The following is an 18510-nucleotide window of genomic DNA, read 5'->3' as shown; positions in this document are numbered from 1 at the left end:
TCTCTTAGCGTATTCACATTATGGACCGCTTGTATATACTCTATTATGTGTGTTAGTCACTTTATCTTCTTTGTAGACCTCTTTTGTTGTGTGAAGAAAGAAGAAGAATTTTGATCCTCTCACCTTGTGTGTTCTCTTCTAGGGTTTGTATCAGTGTGTGTGTGCTTGCAAGAGCTTAAGCTCTCTTATCTCCTGCATCTTTTCATAGAAGGCTAGCATCTCTATGGTTAAGTTTATAAGCTCATGTCTCTAAACTCACGCCCCTAGACTCACGACTATAGGCTCGCGCCTTTTTTGTATGAAATAGGATTATGCAAATTGTTGAGAAATATGGTGTCAACTCATGTTTATGGGACACGTGTGTTTGTCAAGCAATGAGTATGTATTTGGATGCGTGTAAACCTTTGGTTATGGTCTAGCAAAGGTTAGAATGAGCAGTCAATGAAAATGGTGAAGAAGACTCAAGAATGTGGTCAAAAAGGGGAATATCTGGTGATGTAAGCAATATGATGTATGAGGGCAAGTGGATGGCAGCTAGCATGTGGCTACAAATTGATGTACCAAGCTCATTTTCAGCAATGTAAGTCGTGAGTTTGTGATTAGCCTTGATTCATATCTTGATTATATTCATTAGTGTTAATTCTATGCTCTAATTATATCTTCTTCAATCTTTCACCCACCATAGCCTTCACTTCTCATGTTCATGGGCAACCAATACTCTCATCAAATTCACTTCTTTCAACATGGTATCTAGAGCTAGGCACTGTATTTCATCTCCCAATACTCATCATCAAGTAGATTAGTGGCTTTATTAACACTAATTAAGCCATAACCTCAACCTTATCTTTTTCACCACAACTTGTGGGATAAAACCACCTTGTGGGGTAAAGAGATTCCCATTGCCTATTCTCCTCGCCATTGGCCAAACCCTCGTAGAGGAAGAAGAGCACATCACGACGTCCGTGCAACTCAGAGAAATTGGGCTAATTCAGCACAGATCAATGGAAATAGACGCAAAAGCCAGCGCTAAGAATTTTGGGAAAAAATAGTCATGCACTTTGCTCCAGTCAAGATGGTCTAATTCAAGCTAGGGTTGGGGATTTTTGAACATTCTCTACAAGCTCATAAAGTGAGAAATTATTTGGTGAAGTGTGGTGAGAGATCCATACCTGCTACTTGGTGAGACTTTCATTAAGTTTTCTTAATCCAAAGTTATTGCTTCTAACCTCAATTAACAAAGACCTAATCTCACCCTCTCCTATTGCTATTTCATTGCCCAAATGTGCTCGGTTCAATTGTATGCATAACCTCTTCAACTGCTTGCTCAAAATCTACTTTCATTATTTTGGAGATTCACATGGGATTAGTGCAATTAATCAATTATTAGTGACCAAGCTAAGCCAAATCTTTTCTATGCAATTAATCAATTATTACTGACCAAGTTGAGCCAAATCTCTTCTCTAATCTTTTGTATGGGAGTAGACACTACCCAAGAAAGTGTATAATCTTGTGGTAGGACCCTCCTCGTTAAGCCATGGATACTCAAATCTTAGTGGATAAATTTAGTGGTGAATGATTTCATACATGGTAAACAAAAGTCATGTATTTACTCATGTAAAAGGAGCTTTAGGGGGTTACGCCCATCATGTCTTATTCAAGTAGCATTGTTAAAAGGGAGCTTGAAGATCCCCCACTCCCTTTAGGATGCTTTCAACAATGCTCTTAAGACTTTGACATCCTTTCCAAGTTGTCTATTGTATTCCATCCACATCCTTGGCAAGGAGGCGAAAACTCTTATTTATCACATGAGAAGGTTGTAACCCATTCCTACTTTTCTAGCTTTAATTTATCTAACGAGAATGTAGCGTTGAGTGTATCTGATGGCCCTCTTGCTTAGGCTCTGCACTTGAGGGGATTTGTTTTCTATATCTAGTTTGATTGGCTTGAGGTCAAGGTCTTGGAAACATTCTAAACTATTTGAAGGGCTTGAGAAGCAATTCCCTCGTAAGCTCTCAAATCTCTCTACCGACATTAGAAATAAACCTTCCACATGACCGTTATTAGCAAGGAATGTGATGTGAACCAAAGAATTAACAAACTAAGCAAGATAGATGTGGGTTGTTTAAGGGAGAACGCCAAGAACACAGAAGTCTTTGAGTTCAATCCACACCCACCACACCCACATGGTGCAAGCCTAAAATGGCATTTCTTTTAGATAGGGATTGGACTTTGTAGGATCATGTAAACCAAATGTTGTGGTAACATATTTTGCAACCCCAGCAGCTCTAAAGATAGGGATTGGACTTTGTAGGATCATGTAAACCATGTTGTGGTAACATATTTTGTAACCGAGCTCCGAGCACTCACTCTTGGGTGGGTATGTGGGTATATGGGTGGTACGCGAGTTCGAAAGTAGAGGCAAGGTAGGTGGAAACGTCTTTTTTAGATAAAATCTCCACCCCTACAAGCCCTGTTGGTGCTAGTGAGATGCAGCTCTAAAATAAAGAAATATCGACGACAAATCCAATCGTCATCTCTTTGATCCCTTATACAGTTCGACTCTTTAGCTAAAAGCCAAGATGATCAGAGTTGAGAAGCTCAAAAGGACAAGGGCCCGGAAGTCAACCAACTCTACCTCAAAGTAGATGGAATCGCACAAGATAACACCTCAGAAGAGGGGTAGGAAGGAAACAACTGACTAGAAACCAGAAGCCAACCAGGATTGGCAGATGTGGTAGCAAACACATGTTGGTGAGCCCAAGAACACCTAGCAAGGTGAGCTTGGGAGCAGCAGACGTGAAGCTGAGAAAAATAATGTAACTGCAAAAGGAGAAGCTGATCAAAACAATCAGTGTACAAACAACTTTTTCAAGGACGGATATGACTGTTTGAATGCAATGAAACGTGGCTTTTCTTTGTCTTTTCCATGCAAGAGGTTTCTCGTGATGCCTTTGCTAAGGCTTGTGCTTTTTTGCAAGAAAACATGGCACGCAATTTCTTGATGCACAAAGAGACATCACATTTTCATTTTCATCTCTTCATGGGTATCACAGCAATCATAAGAAGGCAGAAAAAGCATCTATTGTGAACCTTGCGTCCCATGACGTAGGCCACAAGCAATTATTACGTCACTTGCGTCCCATGACGTAGGCCACAAGCAATTATTACGTCACTTTTTCCCATGGGCAAGTAATGCAGCGTTCAAGGTTGATCGCTGAATGCAGCTACTGAGATACTTGATTTCTCACCCATTTGTAGTCTACAGGCTGCTTTTATGGCTGGCAGCTTTGGAAAAAAAAAAATTTCAAGAAATGTCCTCGTCAATTAATATATGAAAGAATGGACTGTCCCAAAGCACCACAGCTTTGGCAGATGATTCTTTCACCTATACACGTCGGTGTGGTCCCATGCCGCGTACTATCACATGGGGGGAAGTTGCTTGGGTGATTAGCCCCGCTCTCTCCTAGGAGAAGAAAGCAGGCAGGCAGGCCCTCCAGCTCGCTCACTGCAAGATTGATACACTTCCCACCCACGACAGTTCAACAGAGCTCTGGTCTCCAGAGCACCAGCCCGAGATGGGAAATCATCAGCAGCGCATATCTGCTTGCAGCAAGCCCATCAAGGGTACTCTCATCCCTCCAGCTGAGTCCATCCGCTCTTTTTGGACCGACATCATTCATACCCTCCGTAGCCAGTGGGGGAAGCTGCAGGGCGGGTCGGATCACATGCATAGACGGCGAGTGGCCTTCCTACACATGTGGCGCACGGGTCCCTTTTCTCACTGATCAGGCGGGCAAGATTACTTGGCATTATAGGCCACCGGTTTGTCCCCTTTCCCTTTCCCTTTATGAGGTAGTTTCCCTCCGAGAGAGCGACCAGCCATGGAGGGAAACACCCCTCCCCCGTCTGTATTTTGCCCTTTCGAGGGTGCTGAGCGTGAACATCTAAGCCCACGGGCTGCCAATAGAAGGATCTTTTCTCAGGAAAAAAGTAATGAATGTTTTGGAAAAACAGCAATATTGATATGTACATCGTGAGCTCTTGGCATTTGAGATCGGAAATTGAACTAGTTGTAAGTCCGCTAAACCATTAGGGCAGGTTGCTCCTCGTATAGAAAAACCTGCCTCATCTTCCTCGCATTGTCCTGAGCAACCCCAAGTATAAGGGCTCTTTCTAGAATATTGCCAAAAATGCTAAAACAAGACCTACTACTATCATGGCAAGAACAACCCAAACCCAGATAGGAGGAACTGGCCACATCTTCTTCTTAGGTAGAGGACTGATGAGTGAAAGCCCTGGGGATTTTGACTTCTTTCCCACAGGCTTCCTCCGTTGTGAAGGTAATCCTTTCACAGCCACTGAAGAATCCTTAAGAGGCACCTCCGACACTAGTTCTGTTTCTCTCTCTTCTTGAGAGGGGGCGTCTGCAGGCTCCAAATCTTCAGTATTAAATGCAGCCTTCTTTCGTGCTTTCTTCTCCCTCTCCTATACATCACAGTCAAAATGTAGCCATTGTTTTTCTAAAGATTGCAAGAGTCTAACCAACTGACCAGTGCACCTACATATAAAAAGAATCCTAGATATTTAAATCTTTTTTTAAAAAAAATTTTACCTTCTCTCTGCGTTCTACTTCTTTCTGTGCTCTAACCAGTGCTTTCATTTGTGCTCGCTCAGCTTGCCTCTTCTTTCTCTCAGCAGCCTCCCTGGCTTTTGCCATTTCCTCTTGTCTTCGCTTTTCTTTAAGCTCCGCAGCTTGGGCCTCCGTTGTTGCAGCATCTTCCACCTCATCTGGAGTCGGTCTAATGGTGGCTTCAATTGAAGAAGAGGGTTTGCGGACTTTCAAGTTTTCAGTGATCTTCCCTTTAGACTTTCTCGAGTCTGACACTGCATTAGTTACAGCTACACTGTCCGGGGCACCCTCCACCACCTTGGCTACTGGCAGCTTAGCCTTATCAGAAGCTCCAGTAGGGATCTTTGCCTCCACTTCCACATTTTTCTGGTTGCTCACTTCAGAAGCAGATTCGTGAGCCCTCAGCAGGGTATCAGCTGCAGAATCCATATCACTCGTTAACAGAGGAGGTTCCTCATCAGGACCCAATGACCTGCCATCTAAAGTCTCCAAGCGCCTCAGCGTGCTATGTTCATTGTTTTTTACGTATCTCTCTCTGAAGCTTGCATCATTGTTCCAGCGTGTCAACATGCCTTCAACCTGATTAAAAAAATTGAAGTTAGCAGCCATCTTGGGACCAATCCACTGGACACTTTGGACTACATTGACTTCACTAGATGTCTGGTCATAACAACACTCTCCTACATTCAATCTAGACTGCAACTTTAATACTTCAGTCATAAAGCTGAAATTTTAGCGAAACGATGAGTACGAAGACTGGCTTAAAACAGAGACCTGTTGATGGCACAGCGTCTCCAATTCATCTAATTTCTTGATAGAAGCCAACTCTTTGGCTTTTCTGACATCCTCCCTGCTCTTGTAAAACTCAGAATTCTGCATGTTGAAACCAACACAGGATAACACCAAAAATTAAATTAAAACCAGCACTCTCAAATACAGCAGATACATACAACAAAATGTCACAACATGTCAACAAAAATGCTTTTTTTTTAAGACAGTAGCCATATCATAAGTTCATCATGAAACATTTAAACATTGGCACTCCCGGCTACCGAGGAAAAAAGAAAAGCAAGCATTTTGTAGGCCAGAGAGAGAGTACAAGAACACACAACTGACAGACTTTTTTTCCAAGAGAAGACCTAGTACAAAACAGAGCGTCCACTCACAAGCCGACCACAAAATGTACAATGTAGAAAGAAGAGGACGGGCGGGGAGGGGGGGGGAGGGGGGTAAGACTCCTAGTTCTGTGGAAGTGCCAACACAGAGAGAGGTGCAGCAGAAGACTTGCAAAAACAATTTCAGACAGGAATCCTAACCTAATGAAAGAATGAGGAGCTAATTATCTCAAGTACAAAGAATCAAACACCAGATCTCAGCCCAAGTTGCAAGAACACGCTGCTGTCCGGATGAAACGCTAGCTGCCAAATCATTCTCTTTGCTCCTTCAATCACTTGTAGACTTGCATGCTTACAGTACTAGAAGATTGAAATGGGAGCTGGAGGCACCTATTTATCAGCGAATTCCTATTCAACTAGCACAAATCAGCAGTGTCATAAAAGTCGTTTAACTCCCAACATTCTGTCCTGGCCTTGTCAGCACCAACACTCGCAAACAAAACTCCCAACAATGCACACAAGGCTGCTGTCTGGATGAAACGCTGGCTGTAACATGCAACTGGTATGATCGTGTAATGCATAGAAAGACCACCTTATTATTTTCATGTAGTGAGCATGATATTTGCATATACACATACATATAAGCATACATATATATATATATATATACAAACAGAATCTTTTCACAAACACAATATATATGCTTGTACGTATGCATTTATGTATATACATACATGTAAGCATACACATATACATATGTAAGCACTTTCTATAAAAGGAAGGTAAAGGGCTATTGGAACTCACCACCATCGTGTGAAAAAAATTTGATAACCATAAACACCTTCTATAAAGGAAGGTAAAGGGCCATTGGAACTCGCCGCCACAATTGTGTGGGAAAAAATTGATAACCTCCGGTACCCGTTATGTTTTTTTTTTTAGATCTTATAGTTTATGAATAACTGATTTGTGATTGCTAACTATTTGACATGCTGCAAATGGAAATGCATATGAATAATGTACCTGATCCTGAGTTATGGAGATACAAGGGTGGGAATTTGTGAGTAAGAGAGAACATTTTATAATCATCAATGCCAAGATGCTTTAGGAAAAATTTACCCAAGCATAAGTAGGAAGCAAAGGTTATAGACATGCAAGGCAATGACGTAAAAGTCATTCCGGAAAAGAAAGAAAGAAAAGATATATTAACGTCTACGGAAGGCTAGATTGGCCTATGAGACAAATCTGTATACAACAAGTCCATGTCCTGAGTATCATGGAAAGAAAAACTGAAATGAAAAGCTGATCCTAGTCATATGCAGCTCACTATGCAGTCACTGTCTAGCATGCTATAGATGTACAATCATGATAGGTGGTATACTACTAATTCCACCCAGTGGAGATGGTGGGGTGTAGTACGTCATACATGGGACATGGGGCAAGGAGGACTCTCACATCTGTTGTGCCCTGGTGTAGCCTTTGGACTCTCTCCTCCATAGCTCTGCAGTATCGTGCTTGGATCTGGGCAAACTGGGCCTGATGGAGTAGTGGTCTGTGTCCGGGTAGTCGCGGTCTCCTGGCAGCTCTAATCTCCGAGGCTCTCTGTAGTGTGAGCCGTCCTCAGGAGGTAGATGATACAGGGGGAGGGGGATGTGGCTCGCTGATAGGCCTCAAGAAGTTGGTGATCTGTGGTTGGGATCTCTTGCTCTGCACCTGTAGAAGCCTCTCTCTATGTCGGTGTAGCTCAAGGAGGAAAAGGCCTAAGCATCTCTGATTAGGATACTCCCATCACCCGGCTAAGTGGGCCAAAACCCTCTGTAAACAAGCAGTGGTATCTCCCTCTGATCTCAAGGTGCAAGGTGCTCCTCAAGTGAGAAGGAAAATATGGTAGCACTTGCAATTTATATTGTCACAGAGGTCGCAATGTCTGTTGGGTATTTCAGAGTCTCTTGGGTCTTGTATGTCCACCGTGTACCTGTCAGTATGTGTGTAACCATCTATATGTGTTTGTATAGGTATGAACATCCATTTACATGTGAACACTATTTGCCAGTCGGCCAGCTCATCTGCTGTTGGCCAGCTACCAACCTGTAAAATCAGCATTAAATGCTGTTGTCCCCACACGTGTGGACCTGAACTGATGCTGGCTGAACTCCTGCTTACGCCTTTGGTTCCTGGGTGCTGGTCTAAACCCTAAATGGCTCCTAAACTGTCTGCTCTGCTGCCTCCACCCTTGGTTAGTTAGCCATGTACATGTGTCCACATGACAGTTCTATCCTCCATAGCATGTAGCTTAGGCCTGTAACCCTAAGGCTAAGACCAATAATTGGTATCAGAGCACTGGTCCTTGTCTACTTCGCGCCCCCTACCGCCGCTGTGGTGTTCGCCTGCTGGTCGTCCCACTGGTTCCGCTGCTTCGAGCTCAGGCGCTGCCACTCTGTCGCCATCTCTGCCAGTTTCTGCTGCCCAAGTGGCGGACCCCATGATAGGGTGCCGACAGGGCTGAGTGGAGCGCCACCACTCAGCGGGCTAGGCGGACAAGGGGGGCAAAGACCTGGGCAGAGTCGCCTGTCTCTCAGGCCACAGTAGCCCTGCCAGGCCATTGCTGAGCCAGCCCCTATTTTTCGCCTCCCGGCATACCTTCCGCGGTTTGGCATCACGCTTCCACCCTCGCCTTCCTGCATTCCCGCATTCTGCTCTCGCATGCTGTTCCCACATTCCACTGCGCCGTGATGCCCTCAGCTGCTCGCCTCTGCTCATCCACACACGATGTGCTCTCCACGCCTCTACTCTCGTGGTGGCTTACCTACCAACAATGCTCACTCACAAGCCTCTTCTATGCAACCCTGACAGCCAAGTCTAACCTGTAATACATTGCTTATGCCTCATCTCTACTAATGCTCATCCACTCTTCACAGCATACGTATATCTATTGATAAGTCTACATTTAGAGCTAAAGCAAAAGCTCACTCATCATGGCCCACCTAGATCAGCCATCACCTTCAAGAAATTCTCTGGAGTAAATTTTCCAACATGGCAAACCAAACCGATGCTTATACTTATGAGAGATGGTTTATGGAACATTGTAAAAGGGACAGATGAGAAGCCCGAGGGAGTTGCCACCTCTCCAGAAGTCAAGGCATGGGCGGACCACAATGACAAAGCACTTGCCCATATTGGCCTGGGTCTTGTAGATAGTTTAACACATCACATCGACTTCGACAAAACTGCCGGGGAGGTATAGAACAAGGTGGAAAATCTATTTGGCAATAAGATTAGTAATTCAAAAGTGTTCTTGAAACAAAAATACTATACATTGAAAATGAAGGAGCGAACACTTGTTCTTTATTACAACCCTCGCTGCCAACATTGATGAAGACAACAAAAAGGTTGTCCTCTTCTGTAGTCTCAAGGACATAGACACGTTCAAGAAAGTCCTCTCTACACTCTAGAGAGATGACTTATGGCAGCATTAAAGCAGTCCTCCTTGACGAGGACAGGAGGTTACAGACCCAACACACAGTGGTCCTCAAATTCAGCGTTTTGACTAGGACCTGGCAAAACCAATTCACAAACAGTCAATTCTGGGAAGGACCCACCTCGAATAGCGAGTTCCCATCTTCTGTCCAATAATTTAGTTTGGACGCATACATTAGGGTCGGGGATGCAGCAACATCCACAGTGCGCATGCACGCGCGCACACAGCCATGGCAGTGGAGAGAAGCATGAGAGGGAAGAGAGCACACAACTCGTTCTAGATTGTGATAATGAAATGTGTACCAAGTACAAAAGATAAGTACACCCTAAAATGTGGATAAGACGGTGTTCACACGGTCAAGAGAAAAAACCTTCTAAAGAGGAAAAAAGAGCCCTAGCTTGGTCCGAGATGAGTTCACATATCACTACCATGACATACAATCTACAAATCCCCACTTAAGTGACGATGTGAACACGTATAGGAATTTGGCTGATCAATCCCAAAAAGGCCACAAGACCAAAGCTTTGCGCTCCCCGTTGAGTGGATAGAGCGCTCCCCATGGAGGGTAGCCCCGGGTATAGATGGGTTTGCTTTGTAGGTACATCGCCCGAATAGTCCAATAGAGTCTACAAGTGAGGTTTAATCCTCAAGAATGTTTTGTGGAAGACTTCAAAAAGTAATGTACTTAGTTGCAAAGAGTAACAAAAATGACAGGATGTTGAACATGCCTGAGGTAAAGACAGCCATGTTTGTGCATGGAACAAGTGTCATTGCAGATATTGACATATGGCACAAACACAGTGGTCATATAAATATACAGCGACTAAAGTCTATGCAGCCCAATATATTGTTGCAAGTTTGCCAAAGTTTAAAGTTGATGGTATGCATAAAGTATGTGAAGCATGCCAGCTTGGTATGTAGGCCAAACATGCTTTTCCACATGAAAAGCATGTCAATGCAAGCCCATTAGATGTTATATTCAGATGTACGGGGACCTGTAAAGCTTTTATAGCTTTATTAACATGATTAAGACTTAATTAACAAACATAAGACAAATGCTGATAGAAAGATTGAGATTGTTTGCATTGAGACAGGGGCCTTTCTTAAATAGAGGCCGAAAGGTTACAAGTGAAGAGACACATCCCTGGGAAGGGGTGTGACTCTTGAGTCAACGGTTATGTCCTTTGGACTTAGGGGTGTGCCTTTTAATGAATAGACATGTCCTTTGATAGTGACCCATGTGTAAGGGTGTGACCCTTCACAGGTGTCCTTTCAGTTAATAAGGGATTAATAAATAATTAAGGAGAGATTAAGAGAGTTAGTCACAATCGTGACATTCCCTCCCACTTAAAATAAGACTCCGGCTGAGAAGAGATGGTTGTCTTTGAAAGAATTCCCGAAGAAGTTCTGGATATTCCTGTAAGTCTTCATCACTTTGCCAAGTAGAGTCAGAATCATCAAGATCTCTCCATTTAACCAAAAATTCTGTAGTGAGTTTATGTCTTGTTTCTTTCTGTCTGACATCAAGAATTATCTCTGGAATTAAGAGTATGTGTTCATCTTCAATTTCTGGAACATAATCCAAATGATCTAAAACTGGAGAATCACCGTCCACAAACTTCTTAAGCCAAGAAATGTGGAAAGTTGGATGAATTCTACCCCAAGAAGGTGGTAACTCCAACTTATAACTGAGAGATGAGTTCTTCTTAATAATACGAAAGGGTCCATAATATCTTGGACGAAGCTTTGGGAAAACTGATTTCACTGTCTTGTATCGATGAGGGGCAATATATAATAATACCAAGTCTCCTTCTTGAAATTCAATGTGTCGACGACGCTTATTAGCTGTGCGTTGATATTGCTCTTGGACGTTGATCATCTTATCCTTAATCTGTAATAGAATATCTTGCATTTCTTGAATGAGGTGATCTGCTAAAGCTACTTTATGTTGAAGAACGAAATTGGCAGGAATAAGGGGAGTATGGCCATAAGCTGCTTGAAAAGGTGTCATTCCAATAGCTGAATGATAAGAATTGTTATAAGCAAATTCTACCAACGGTAAATATTCTTCCCATGAAGCTAACTGAGACTGAACATAATGTCGCAGCATTTCTTCCAGAATCTGATTAACTCGTTCCGTTTGGCCATCTGTCTGAGGATGATAAGCAGAGCTAAAGAGTAAATTTGTACCAAGAGACTTGAATATCGAAGTCCAAAAATGTCCTGTAAACTTTGGATCTCGATCTGAAACTATAGATTTTGGCAATCCGTGAAGTTTAAAGATATATTGTATAAACAATACTGCAATATCTAAAGCTTGAGCTGCTTTCTTGCACGGGATGAAATGTGCCATTTTAGAAAATCTATCAACCACCACAAGAATCTGTGTATTGCCTTTAGAAGAACGTGGCAATGAAGTGATAAAATCCATACTAACACTTTCCCAGCGTTCATTTGAAACTGGAAGTGATTGAAGAAGACCAACTGGAACTTGTCTGCTAGCTTTCATACGTTGGCACGAGAGACACGCTGTAACAAACTTAATAACATCTTGCTTCATTTGAGGCCAATAGTATGTAGCTGTCAAAAGACGATAAGTCTTGTTGATGCCTGGGTGTGCAGCATAAGTGACCTCGTGATGTTCTTTCACCAATACTCTTCGAACATGAGTATCATGAGGTACACAAATACGGTCTTGATAATATAATAAATCATCCACTATTGTGTATGCGCCATAAATCTTTAAGTCGGAAGGAGTTGCATTCTGAGAATTGAGAATTCGAAATGCATTTCCAAAATCACGATCTGTTGAATAACGGTCCTTGAAACTTTGAGGTATATCCATTTCAACTGTAGAAATAGCCAAGACCGAAGCTGACAGCATACGACTGAGGACATCCACAACCACATTGGTAAGACCAGGAACATACTCAATTGTCATATGAAAATTGGCTAAGAATTCGACCCAACGTGCTTGCCTAGCATTCATAACTGGCTGCGTGAAGATATATTTCAAAGAATGATGATCTGTTTTCACCACTGAATCTGCACCAAGGAGATAATGTTTCCATGCTCGATAGGCATGAACAATAGCTAAAAATTCCTTGTCATATACCGGGTATCTTCCTTGAATTGCAGAGTGCTTATGACTGTCAAACACAATAGCACGTCCTTGTTGCATTAAGACGGCACCAGTGGCAATATCAGAAGCATCCGTGTAAACATCAAAGGGGAGAGTAGGGTCTGGAATAGCCATGACAGGAGTTGTTGTCAAAGCTGTCTTTAAATTTTCAAAAGCTTCTGTTGCGGCTTCAGTCCATTGGAATGCAGGAGCGGACTTTAAAAGTTCAGTGAGAGGAGCAGCTATTTCGGAAAATCGATGAACCTTTGTGTGATAGAAGTTGGCAAGTCCCAAAAAAGAACGAACATCATGGATGTTTGTGGGAGTTGGCCAATTGACAATAACCTGTATTTTCTTTGGATCCACGGAAATTCCGTCTGCTGAAACAACATGTCCAAGGTATTCCAAGGATGTCTTGAAAAAATCACTTTTGCCTGGATTAATATAAAGAGCATTGTCTTGAAGCACCTGGAAAACGATCTTAAGATGTGCCTTGTGTTCTTCCATATTGCGACTAAACACCAGGATGTCGTCAAGATAAATAATGACGAACTTGTCCAAAAAAGGAGGAAAAAGATCATTCATCAGACTCATAAATGTTGCAGGGACATTGGTTAACCCGAATGGCATGACCAGGTACTCGTAATGACCATATTTTGTGCGAAAAGCTGTCTTATATTCATCACCTTCGCGAATGCGAATTTGATGATATCCAGACTTAAGATCAACTTTGGAGAAGACCTTTGCATGGAGCAATTGATCAAACAATTCATCAATGCGTGGAAGAGGATACTTATTCTTGATAGTTAACTTATTAAGGACACGATAGTCGATGCGAAGGCGCATAGACTTATCCTTCTTTTTCACCAAAAGCACTGGAGCTCCAAAAGGGCTTTTACTTGGTCGAATGTGTCCTTTCTCCAAAAGCTCAGTAAGTTGTCGCTGTATCTCCTGAGATTCCGTAAAAGAAACTCGATATGGAGCACGAGTAGGTGGAGCACTACCTGGAAGAATATCAATAGCATGGTCGACTGGTCGACGAGGTGGGAGGACCGCAGGAAGCTCCTGAGGAAAAAGATCCAAGTATGGAGCAAAGAAAGGTTGCCTGAGATACATCACCTTTGTATCTATATCCTCGGGAGGGTCGTTTGCTGAATAGACCATTAAAAGTGCTGAGGAACAACCACTCTTGCAGACCCACCGTTTCACTTGAAGAGCTCAAAAGGTTGGTGTAGAAGGTTGGTCTCTGATTCCTTCGAGAGCCACAAGCATATCATTTTGAGCAAATTGTATAGAATGGTTCCGGAAACTGATCAGGGGATCATATTGATACAACCATTCTTGACCAAGAATCATATCATAATGTGCCAAATTCATGACTTGGAAATCCAATTTGTCACGATAGTGCTGAATTCGAAAGGAGAGGTGTTTGACAATGGTGTTACACGAGGTTGTAGAACCATCGGCAAGCTCTACTTCATAAATAACATTACTTAGAGAAGTCCGAATCTTCAATCTCTGAGTCAAGGTGGTTCCCACAAAATTATGAGAACACCCACTGTCAATGAGCACCTAAATAGGGTGACTAGAAATAGAACCTTGAAGAACCAAAACTTGAGTAGACCGCTGAGGCAACGGTGAAGAGACAGGTTGTGGTGTAGCAGTAGCGGTGATTACTGAAGCATGTGCAATAGCATGGTGATTAATTGCACGCTTTCCTTTGTCAGCAACTAGGGGTTTCTCCGCAGAAATGGGAGGTTCAGCATTAGAATTCTGTCGATGAGTTGGTCTTTTGGGGCACTCAAACCAACGATGAGGTCCATTACAAATTGTGCATAATCCTGTCTTTTGTTGATCTCGTCCAGAAGGAACAGTAGAAGGACGAGGATTGCGAGATTGGTCACGTCTTTGGTCCTGTCCACGATCCGAACTACGTGGTTGGAAGGAGTTAGGACGTCGGAACCGAAAAGAGGACGATCCTTCTGATCGGTGAGGTTGTTGAGAATTATTCCATTGAGGATTAGGTCGGGAGTTAGAAGAGCCAGATGACTCTCTGCGACTGTCTCGGCTCATACGAGATCCACTGGCTTTCTGAAAGTCATTAGTTCGACCGAAAGAGGTTGAATTTCGAGAATTAATGTCTGCAACACGCTCGGCATATCGTATGGCATCGGCAAGATCGGCAGGGTTATATTTCTGGACATCGGCACGCAGTGTGGGGTTAAGCCCTTCAACGAAGGCATGAAGTTCGTCCGCTGGGGACAAAGAATCAATCTCCACTATCAAGTTAGTGAACTGGGAGATATAAGAGGCCAAGGAACCAGTTTGGTCCAAATGGCGTAAGCGAGTACGGGCTTGGAAATCCGCATTGGCAGGTATGAACTGCTTACGGAGGACCCGCTCGAATTTTTCCCACGTTGTAACCGTTTTTCCAGAGTGCTGTCGTCGTTGCCACCATAATAAAGCAGTGTCTTTGAGGAGGGATACCGCAAAAGTCACCTTTTTGGAATCAGAAAGGGTCATGGATTCAAAATATAACTGCAGTTTGTAGAGCCATTGGTCTAAGATGCGCTTATTGCGCTGACCACCATAAGAGTCAGGGGGTTTAATTTCCAATTTCTTTATTTTACTGGCTTGTAAAAGACGATAAAGAGTTTTAAGATCGTCACCTTCTACCTCGGAAGGAATGACGTCTTCGTCTGCTGGTACTGTTGCTGAAACATCTGCTGCTGGCACAGAACTTGTGTTGGATTGGCGATCCGTGTGAAGCTGCTGGATCTGAGAGGCCAAGGATGCCATAGACTCCTGGAGTTGCTGTTGGAACTGTTGTTGGAGTTGCTGTAACGCTGACTGCCATTCCGGAGGGGCTGGTATATCAACAGGTTCTGCCATGAGAGGAGATGTGGATGTAGAGGCTTCCAGATGATGAGGCTCAGGGGGTTTTTGTTGCTGATCACGCCGCTGGGCTCTAGTAAGAACCATCGGCTGGAGGGTGCGGCATCTGTAAATCCCGAGAAGGAAGGCTACGTACTGGTGAAGCGGCTATAGACCATCCAGTATAGTAAGGACGATCCTCTGGTACTGGGCTCTCACGAGAGTCTGCAACTGGAGAAGAAGGTACAGGAGTAGGGACAGCTACAGGTGTCAAGGGTGTATACTCCGGTGTAGAGGGACGCACCGTGAATGAAGATGGATAAATGTCTTCAGAATAAGTGCAATATTCATGAAAGATGATGCTACACTCGGGTAGAATCGCACCCAGATAAGGATGACGCCTAAGCATAAAACAATAGTGATCCAGATCTTGTGCAGAAGTACGAACACGTATCACCCACACGTCGAATTCTCGGAGGTGAGAAGTCGGTGTGGCTATCTGTATTCGGTAATGAGTGGGCTGGACATAAGGGGGCGCACTCACTGGAACAGGGGCTGGGACTGGTGGAGAAACACGGGTAGGAGAGGGCACTATGGACTGAGAGGGTGTATCCTGTAAATAACTGAAGTCATAGGTTTCCTCTGCCATAAGCCGTTCGGAGAAGAGGGTAGTGTGTGTCCACGTGATCCCTTTAAAAAAAAGGTATTGGCCCCGGAAGAGTGGAGAGCCCAAAAAGAATAAATGGCAGGTTGCTGATATGTTAATACTCCACTTGAGGTGAAATATGTATACCAAGAAGATGGAAAGATCACACCTGAAGTAGGTTGCCATAGTATTGTTGGAGAAGAAGCACCAAGGTAGCCGTCACACTGCGGAGAACACCATCATAGACCGCAGGTGGGTTTTTTTTTTTTTTTTGAAAATGTGCTGATTGCTGGCCGTGAGGTGCTCCTTTGATTTTTTTTTTTAATAATCGCTGGCCGGCGGCTTCACGTCAGGTTCTCCCATTCTTTTCTTTTCTTTTCTTTTGTATGCGCTGGTCGGCGGTTGGGTTTCCTTGCGCTGGCAGCTTCCTTGCGCTAGCGCTGGCCGTTAGGTGCTGGCTGCTTTACGTGGCTGGTAAAGCCACGTGTAATAAGGCTTAGTAATAGCCTTAAATCATAAGGCTATTGGTTTTATTGTTTTTTTTATTGTGAAACGTTACGTTTTTTAAAAAAAACAAAACGTGAAGAGGTAAGATCGAAGGGTGGCGACCCTACGTGGAGAGAAATGCAGCCCGAAAAGATGCGATGAGGCCTCCAGTAGAACACAGGCATACTACAAGCACTTTGATGTGAATTTCTGCTTCTCTGCTTCCCATCGTTTTTTTTTTTATAGAAAATTGGGAAAATGCTTAATCAAGCAAAATTGGCAAAATTGGGTAGAATTAAATGGGGCATTCTCTCCTGCTCTTCCATTCAACACTTGCTACACCCAATTTTAGGGTTTGGGCAGGCTGATTTTAGGGTTAGGGTTTGGACTGATTTTAGGGTAAGGGTTTGGGCATCTCACAGGGCGGAAAAAAGTTTGCTCTGATATCACTGTAAAGCTTTTATAGCTTTATTAACATGATTAAGACTTAATTAACAAACATAAGACAAATGCTGATAGAAAGATTGAGATTGTTTGCATTGAGACGGGAGCCTTTCTTAAATAGAGGCCGAAAGGTTACAAGTGAAGAGACACATCCCTGGGAAGGGGTGTGACTCTTGAGTCAACGGTTATGTCCTTTGGACTTAGGGGTGTGCCTTTTAATGAATAGACATGTCCTTTGATAGTGACCCATGTGTAAGGGTGTGACCCTTCACAGGTGTCCTTTCAGTTAATAAGGGATTAATGAATAATTAAGGAGAGATTAAGAGAGTTAGTCACAATCGTGACAAGACCGACTTACAGGTTGCAAATACTATGTTACATTCATTGATGACCACACTAGGAAAGTGTGGATTTACTTCATGAAGGAAAAAAGTGAGGTGTTTGCTCACTTTCAGAGATTTAAAGCCTTGGTCGAGAAGAAAATAAGCATGCAAAGTCACGCGGGTTGAGGATAGATGTAGGTACACATGTATCACGCAAAGGGAAGGAAAAGGTAGACCAACCTTTTGTGTCTAGTCTGTCAACAGGTCACTCATATGTGGATGGTGATTCTAGCGGCTCTGAGCAGAGCCTTGATGAGGAGCTTAGCATTCCATTTGTGGTTACTCCTGGTGTAAGAAGAACCACAGCTCTTTTGAGGACACTTGGCAGTGATCAAGTGTACGCAGGTCTACGTGGATTAGGTACCACGCTGACAGGTTGAGATATGATGGATATACAACCCATCATTATGCTTACATAGTTGAAGCAATACAGGAGTTGAAGCCCACTTGTTTTGTGCAGACACTTGGAATAAGAAATAGGAAGATGCTATGAATGAGGAGACGGCAACATTGGATACAAATGTAACATGGGAGTTAGTGCCTTTGCCTAAGAAGACATTCAGTCCGGTTACAAGAATGGCAACCATGAGAGCTGTCATTGGTATGGCTCTGCAACATGGTCTTTACATCAAGTGGATGTAAAGAATACCTTCTTGCATGGTGATTTGTAAGAAGAAGTATACATGCTGCAGCCACCAAGTTATTAGAATGATGCATACCCATATTTTGTGTGCACATTACGCAAAGGCTTGTATGGCTTAAAGCAAGCACCCAGAGCATGGTCAAACAAGATCGAGGAGTATTTTGTCACCATTGGATTTCAAATATCCACTGCAAATTTTTCACTTTATGTGAAAAAGATAGATAAAGAGATCATGATATTAGTCATCTATGCATATGACTTAATTATCACTGATGAAAGTGATACTAATAAACATAATGTCAGGAGGCTTTTGAAGCAGAAGTTTTAAGATGAAGGATTTGGGTAAACTACGGTATTTCTTGAGCATAGAGATGGTGAGATCACCTCATGGCATTTTGTTATTGCAGAGGCAATATGGCTTAGACATGTTGTTCAAGTATGGTATGATAGGTTGTAAGCCTATTTCAGTGCCATTGAAGCAGAACACAACTTTCTACAAATACAGGTGAGCTTTTGGAAAACCCCAATACGTGCAGACGCATAGTGAGTAGCTTGATCTACATGACCATTATTACGCCAAACTTGAGCTATGTTGTTGGACTTGTGAGTCAGTTTATACAGGCCCCTAGAAAGCCACACTTGGATGTGCCAAACTTGAGCTATGTTGTTGGACTTGTGAGTCAGTTTATACAG

The 18510-nt window shown here is 43.1% G+C and overlaps 1 protein-coding gene across 1 annotated transcript in view; it reads right to left on the bottom strand.

The window, feature by feature from the left end:
• Positions 1-3974: 3974 nt before the first annotated feature.
• The window catches only part of LOC147641420 (proton pump-interactor 1-like), a 39654-nt gene continuing 25118 nt past the window's right edge, over positions 3975-18510 (bottom strand). Inside the window, exons 5-7 of the mRNA XM_086821225.1 lie at positions 5405-5503; positions 4613-5209; positions 3975-4485 (exon numbers count right to left, since the gene is read on the bottom strand). Coding sequence (XP_086677351.1) covers positions 4174-4485; positions 4613-5209; positions 5405-5503 — 1008 coding nt within the window. The 3' untranslated portion in view covers positions 3975-4173. The remainder of the gene's footprint in view (positions 4486-4612; positions 5210-5404; positions 5504-18510) is intronic.

Source organism: Cibotium barometz, chromosome 2 (genome assembly GCF_041138505.1).
Source record: "Cibotium barometz isolate CiBa-2024 chromosome 2, ASM4113850v1, whole genome shotgun sequence".
NCBI classification, from domain to species: domain Eukaryota; kingdom Viridiplantae; phylum Streptophyta; class Polypodiopsida; order Cyatheales; family Cibotiaceae; genus Cibotium; species Cibotium barometz.
Note: the sequence above shows the minus strand (reverse complement) of the source record. Positions and strands in the feature narration are given on the sequence as shown.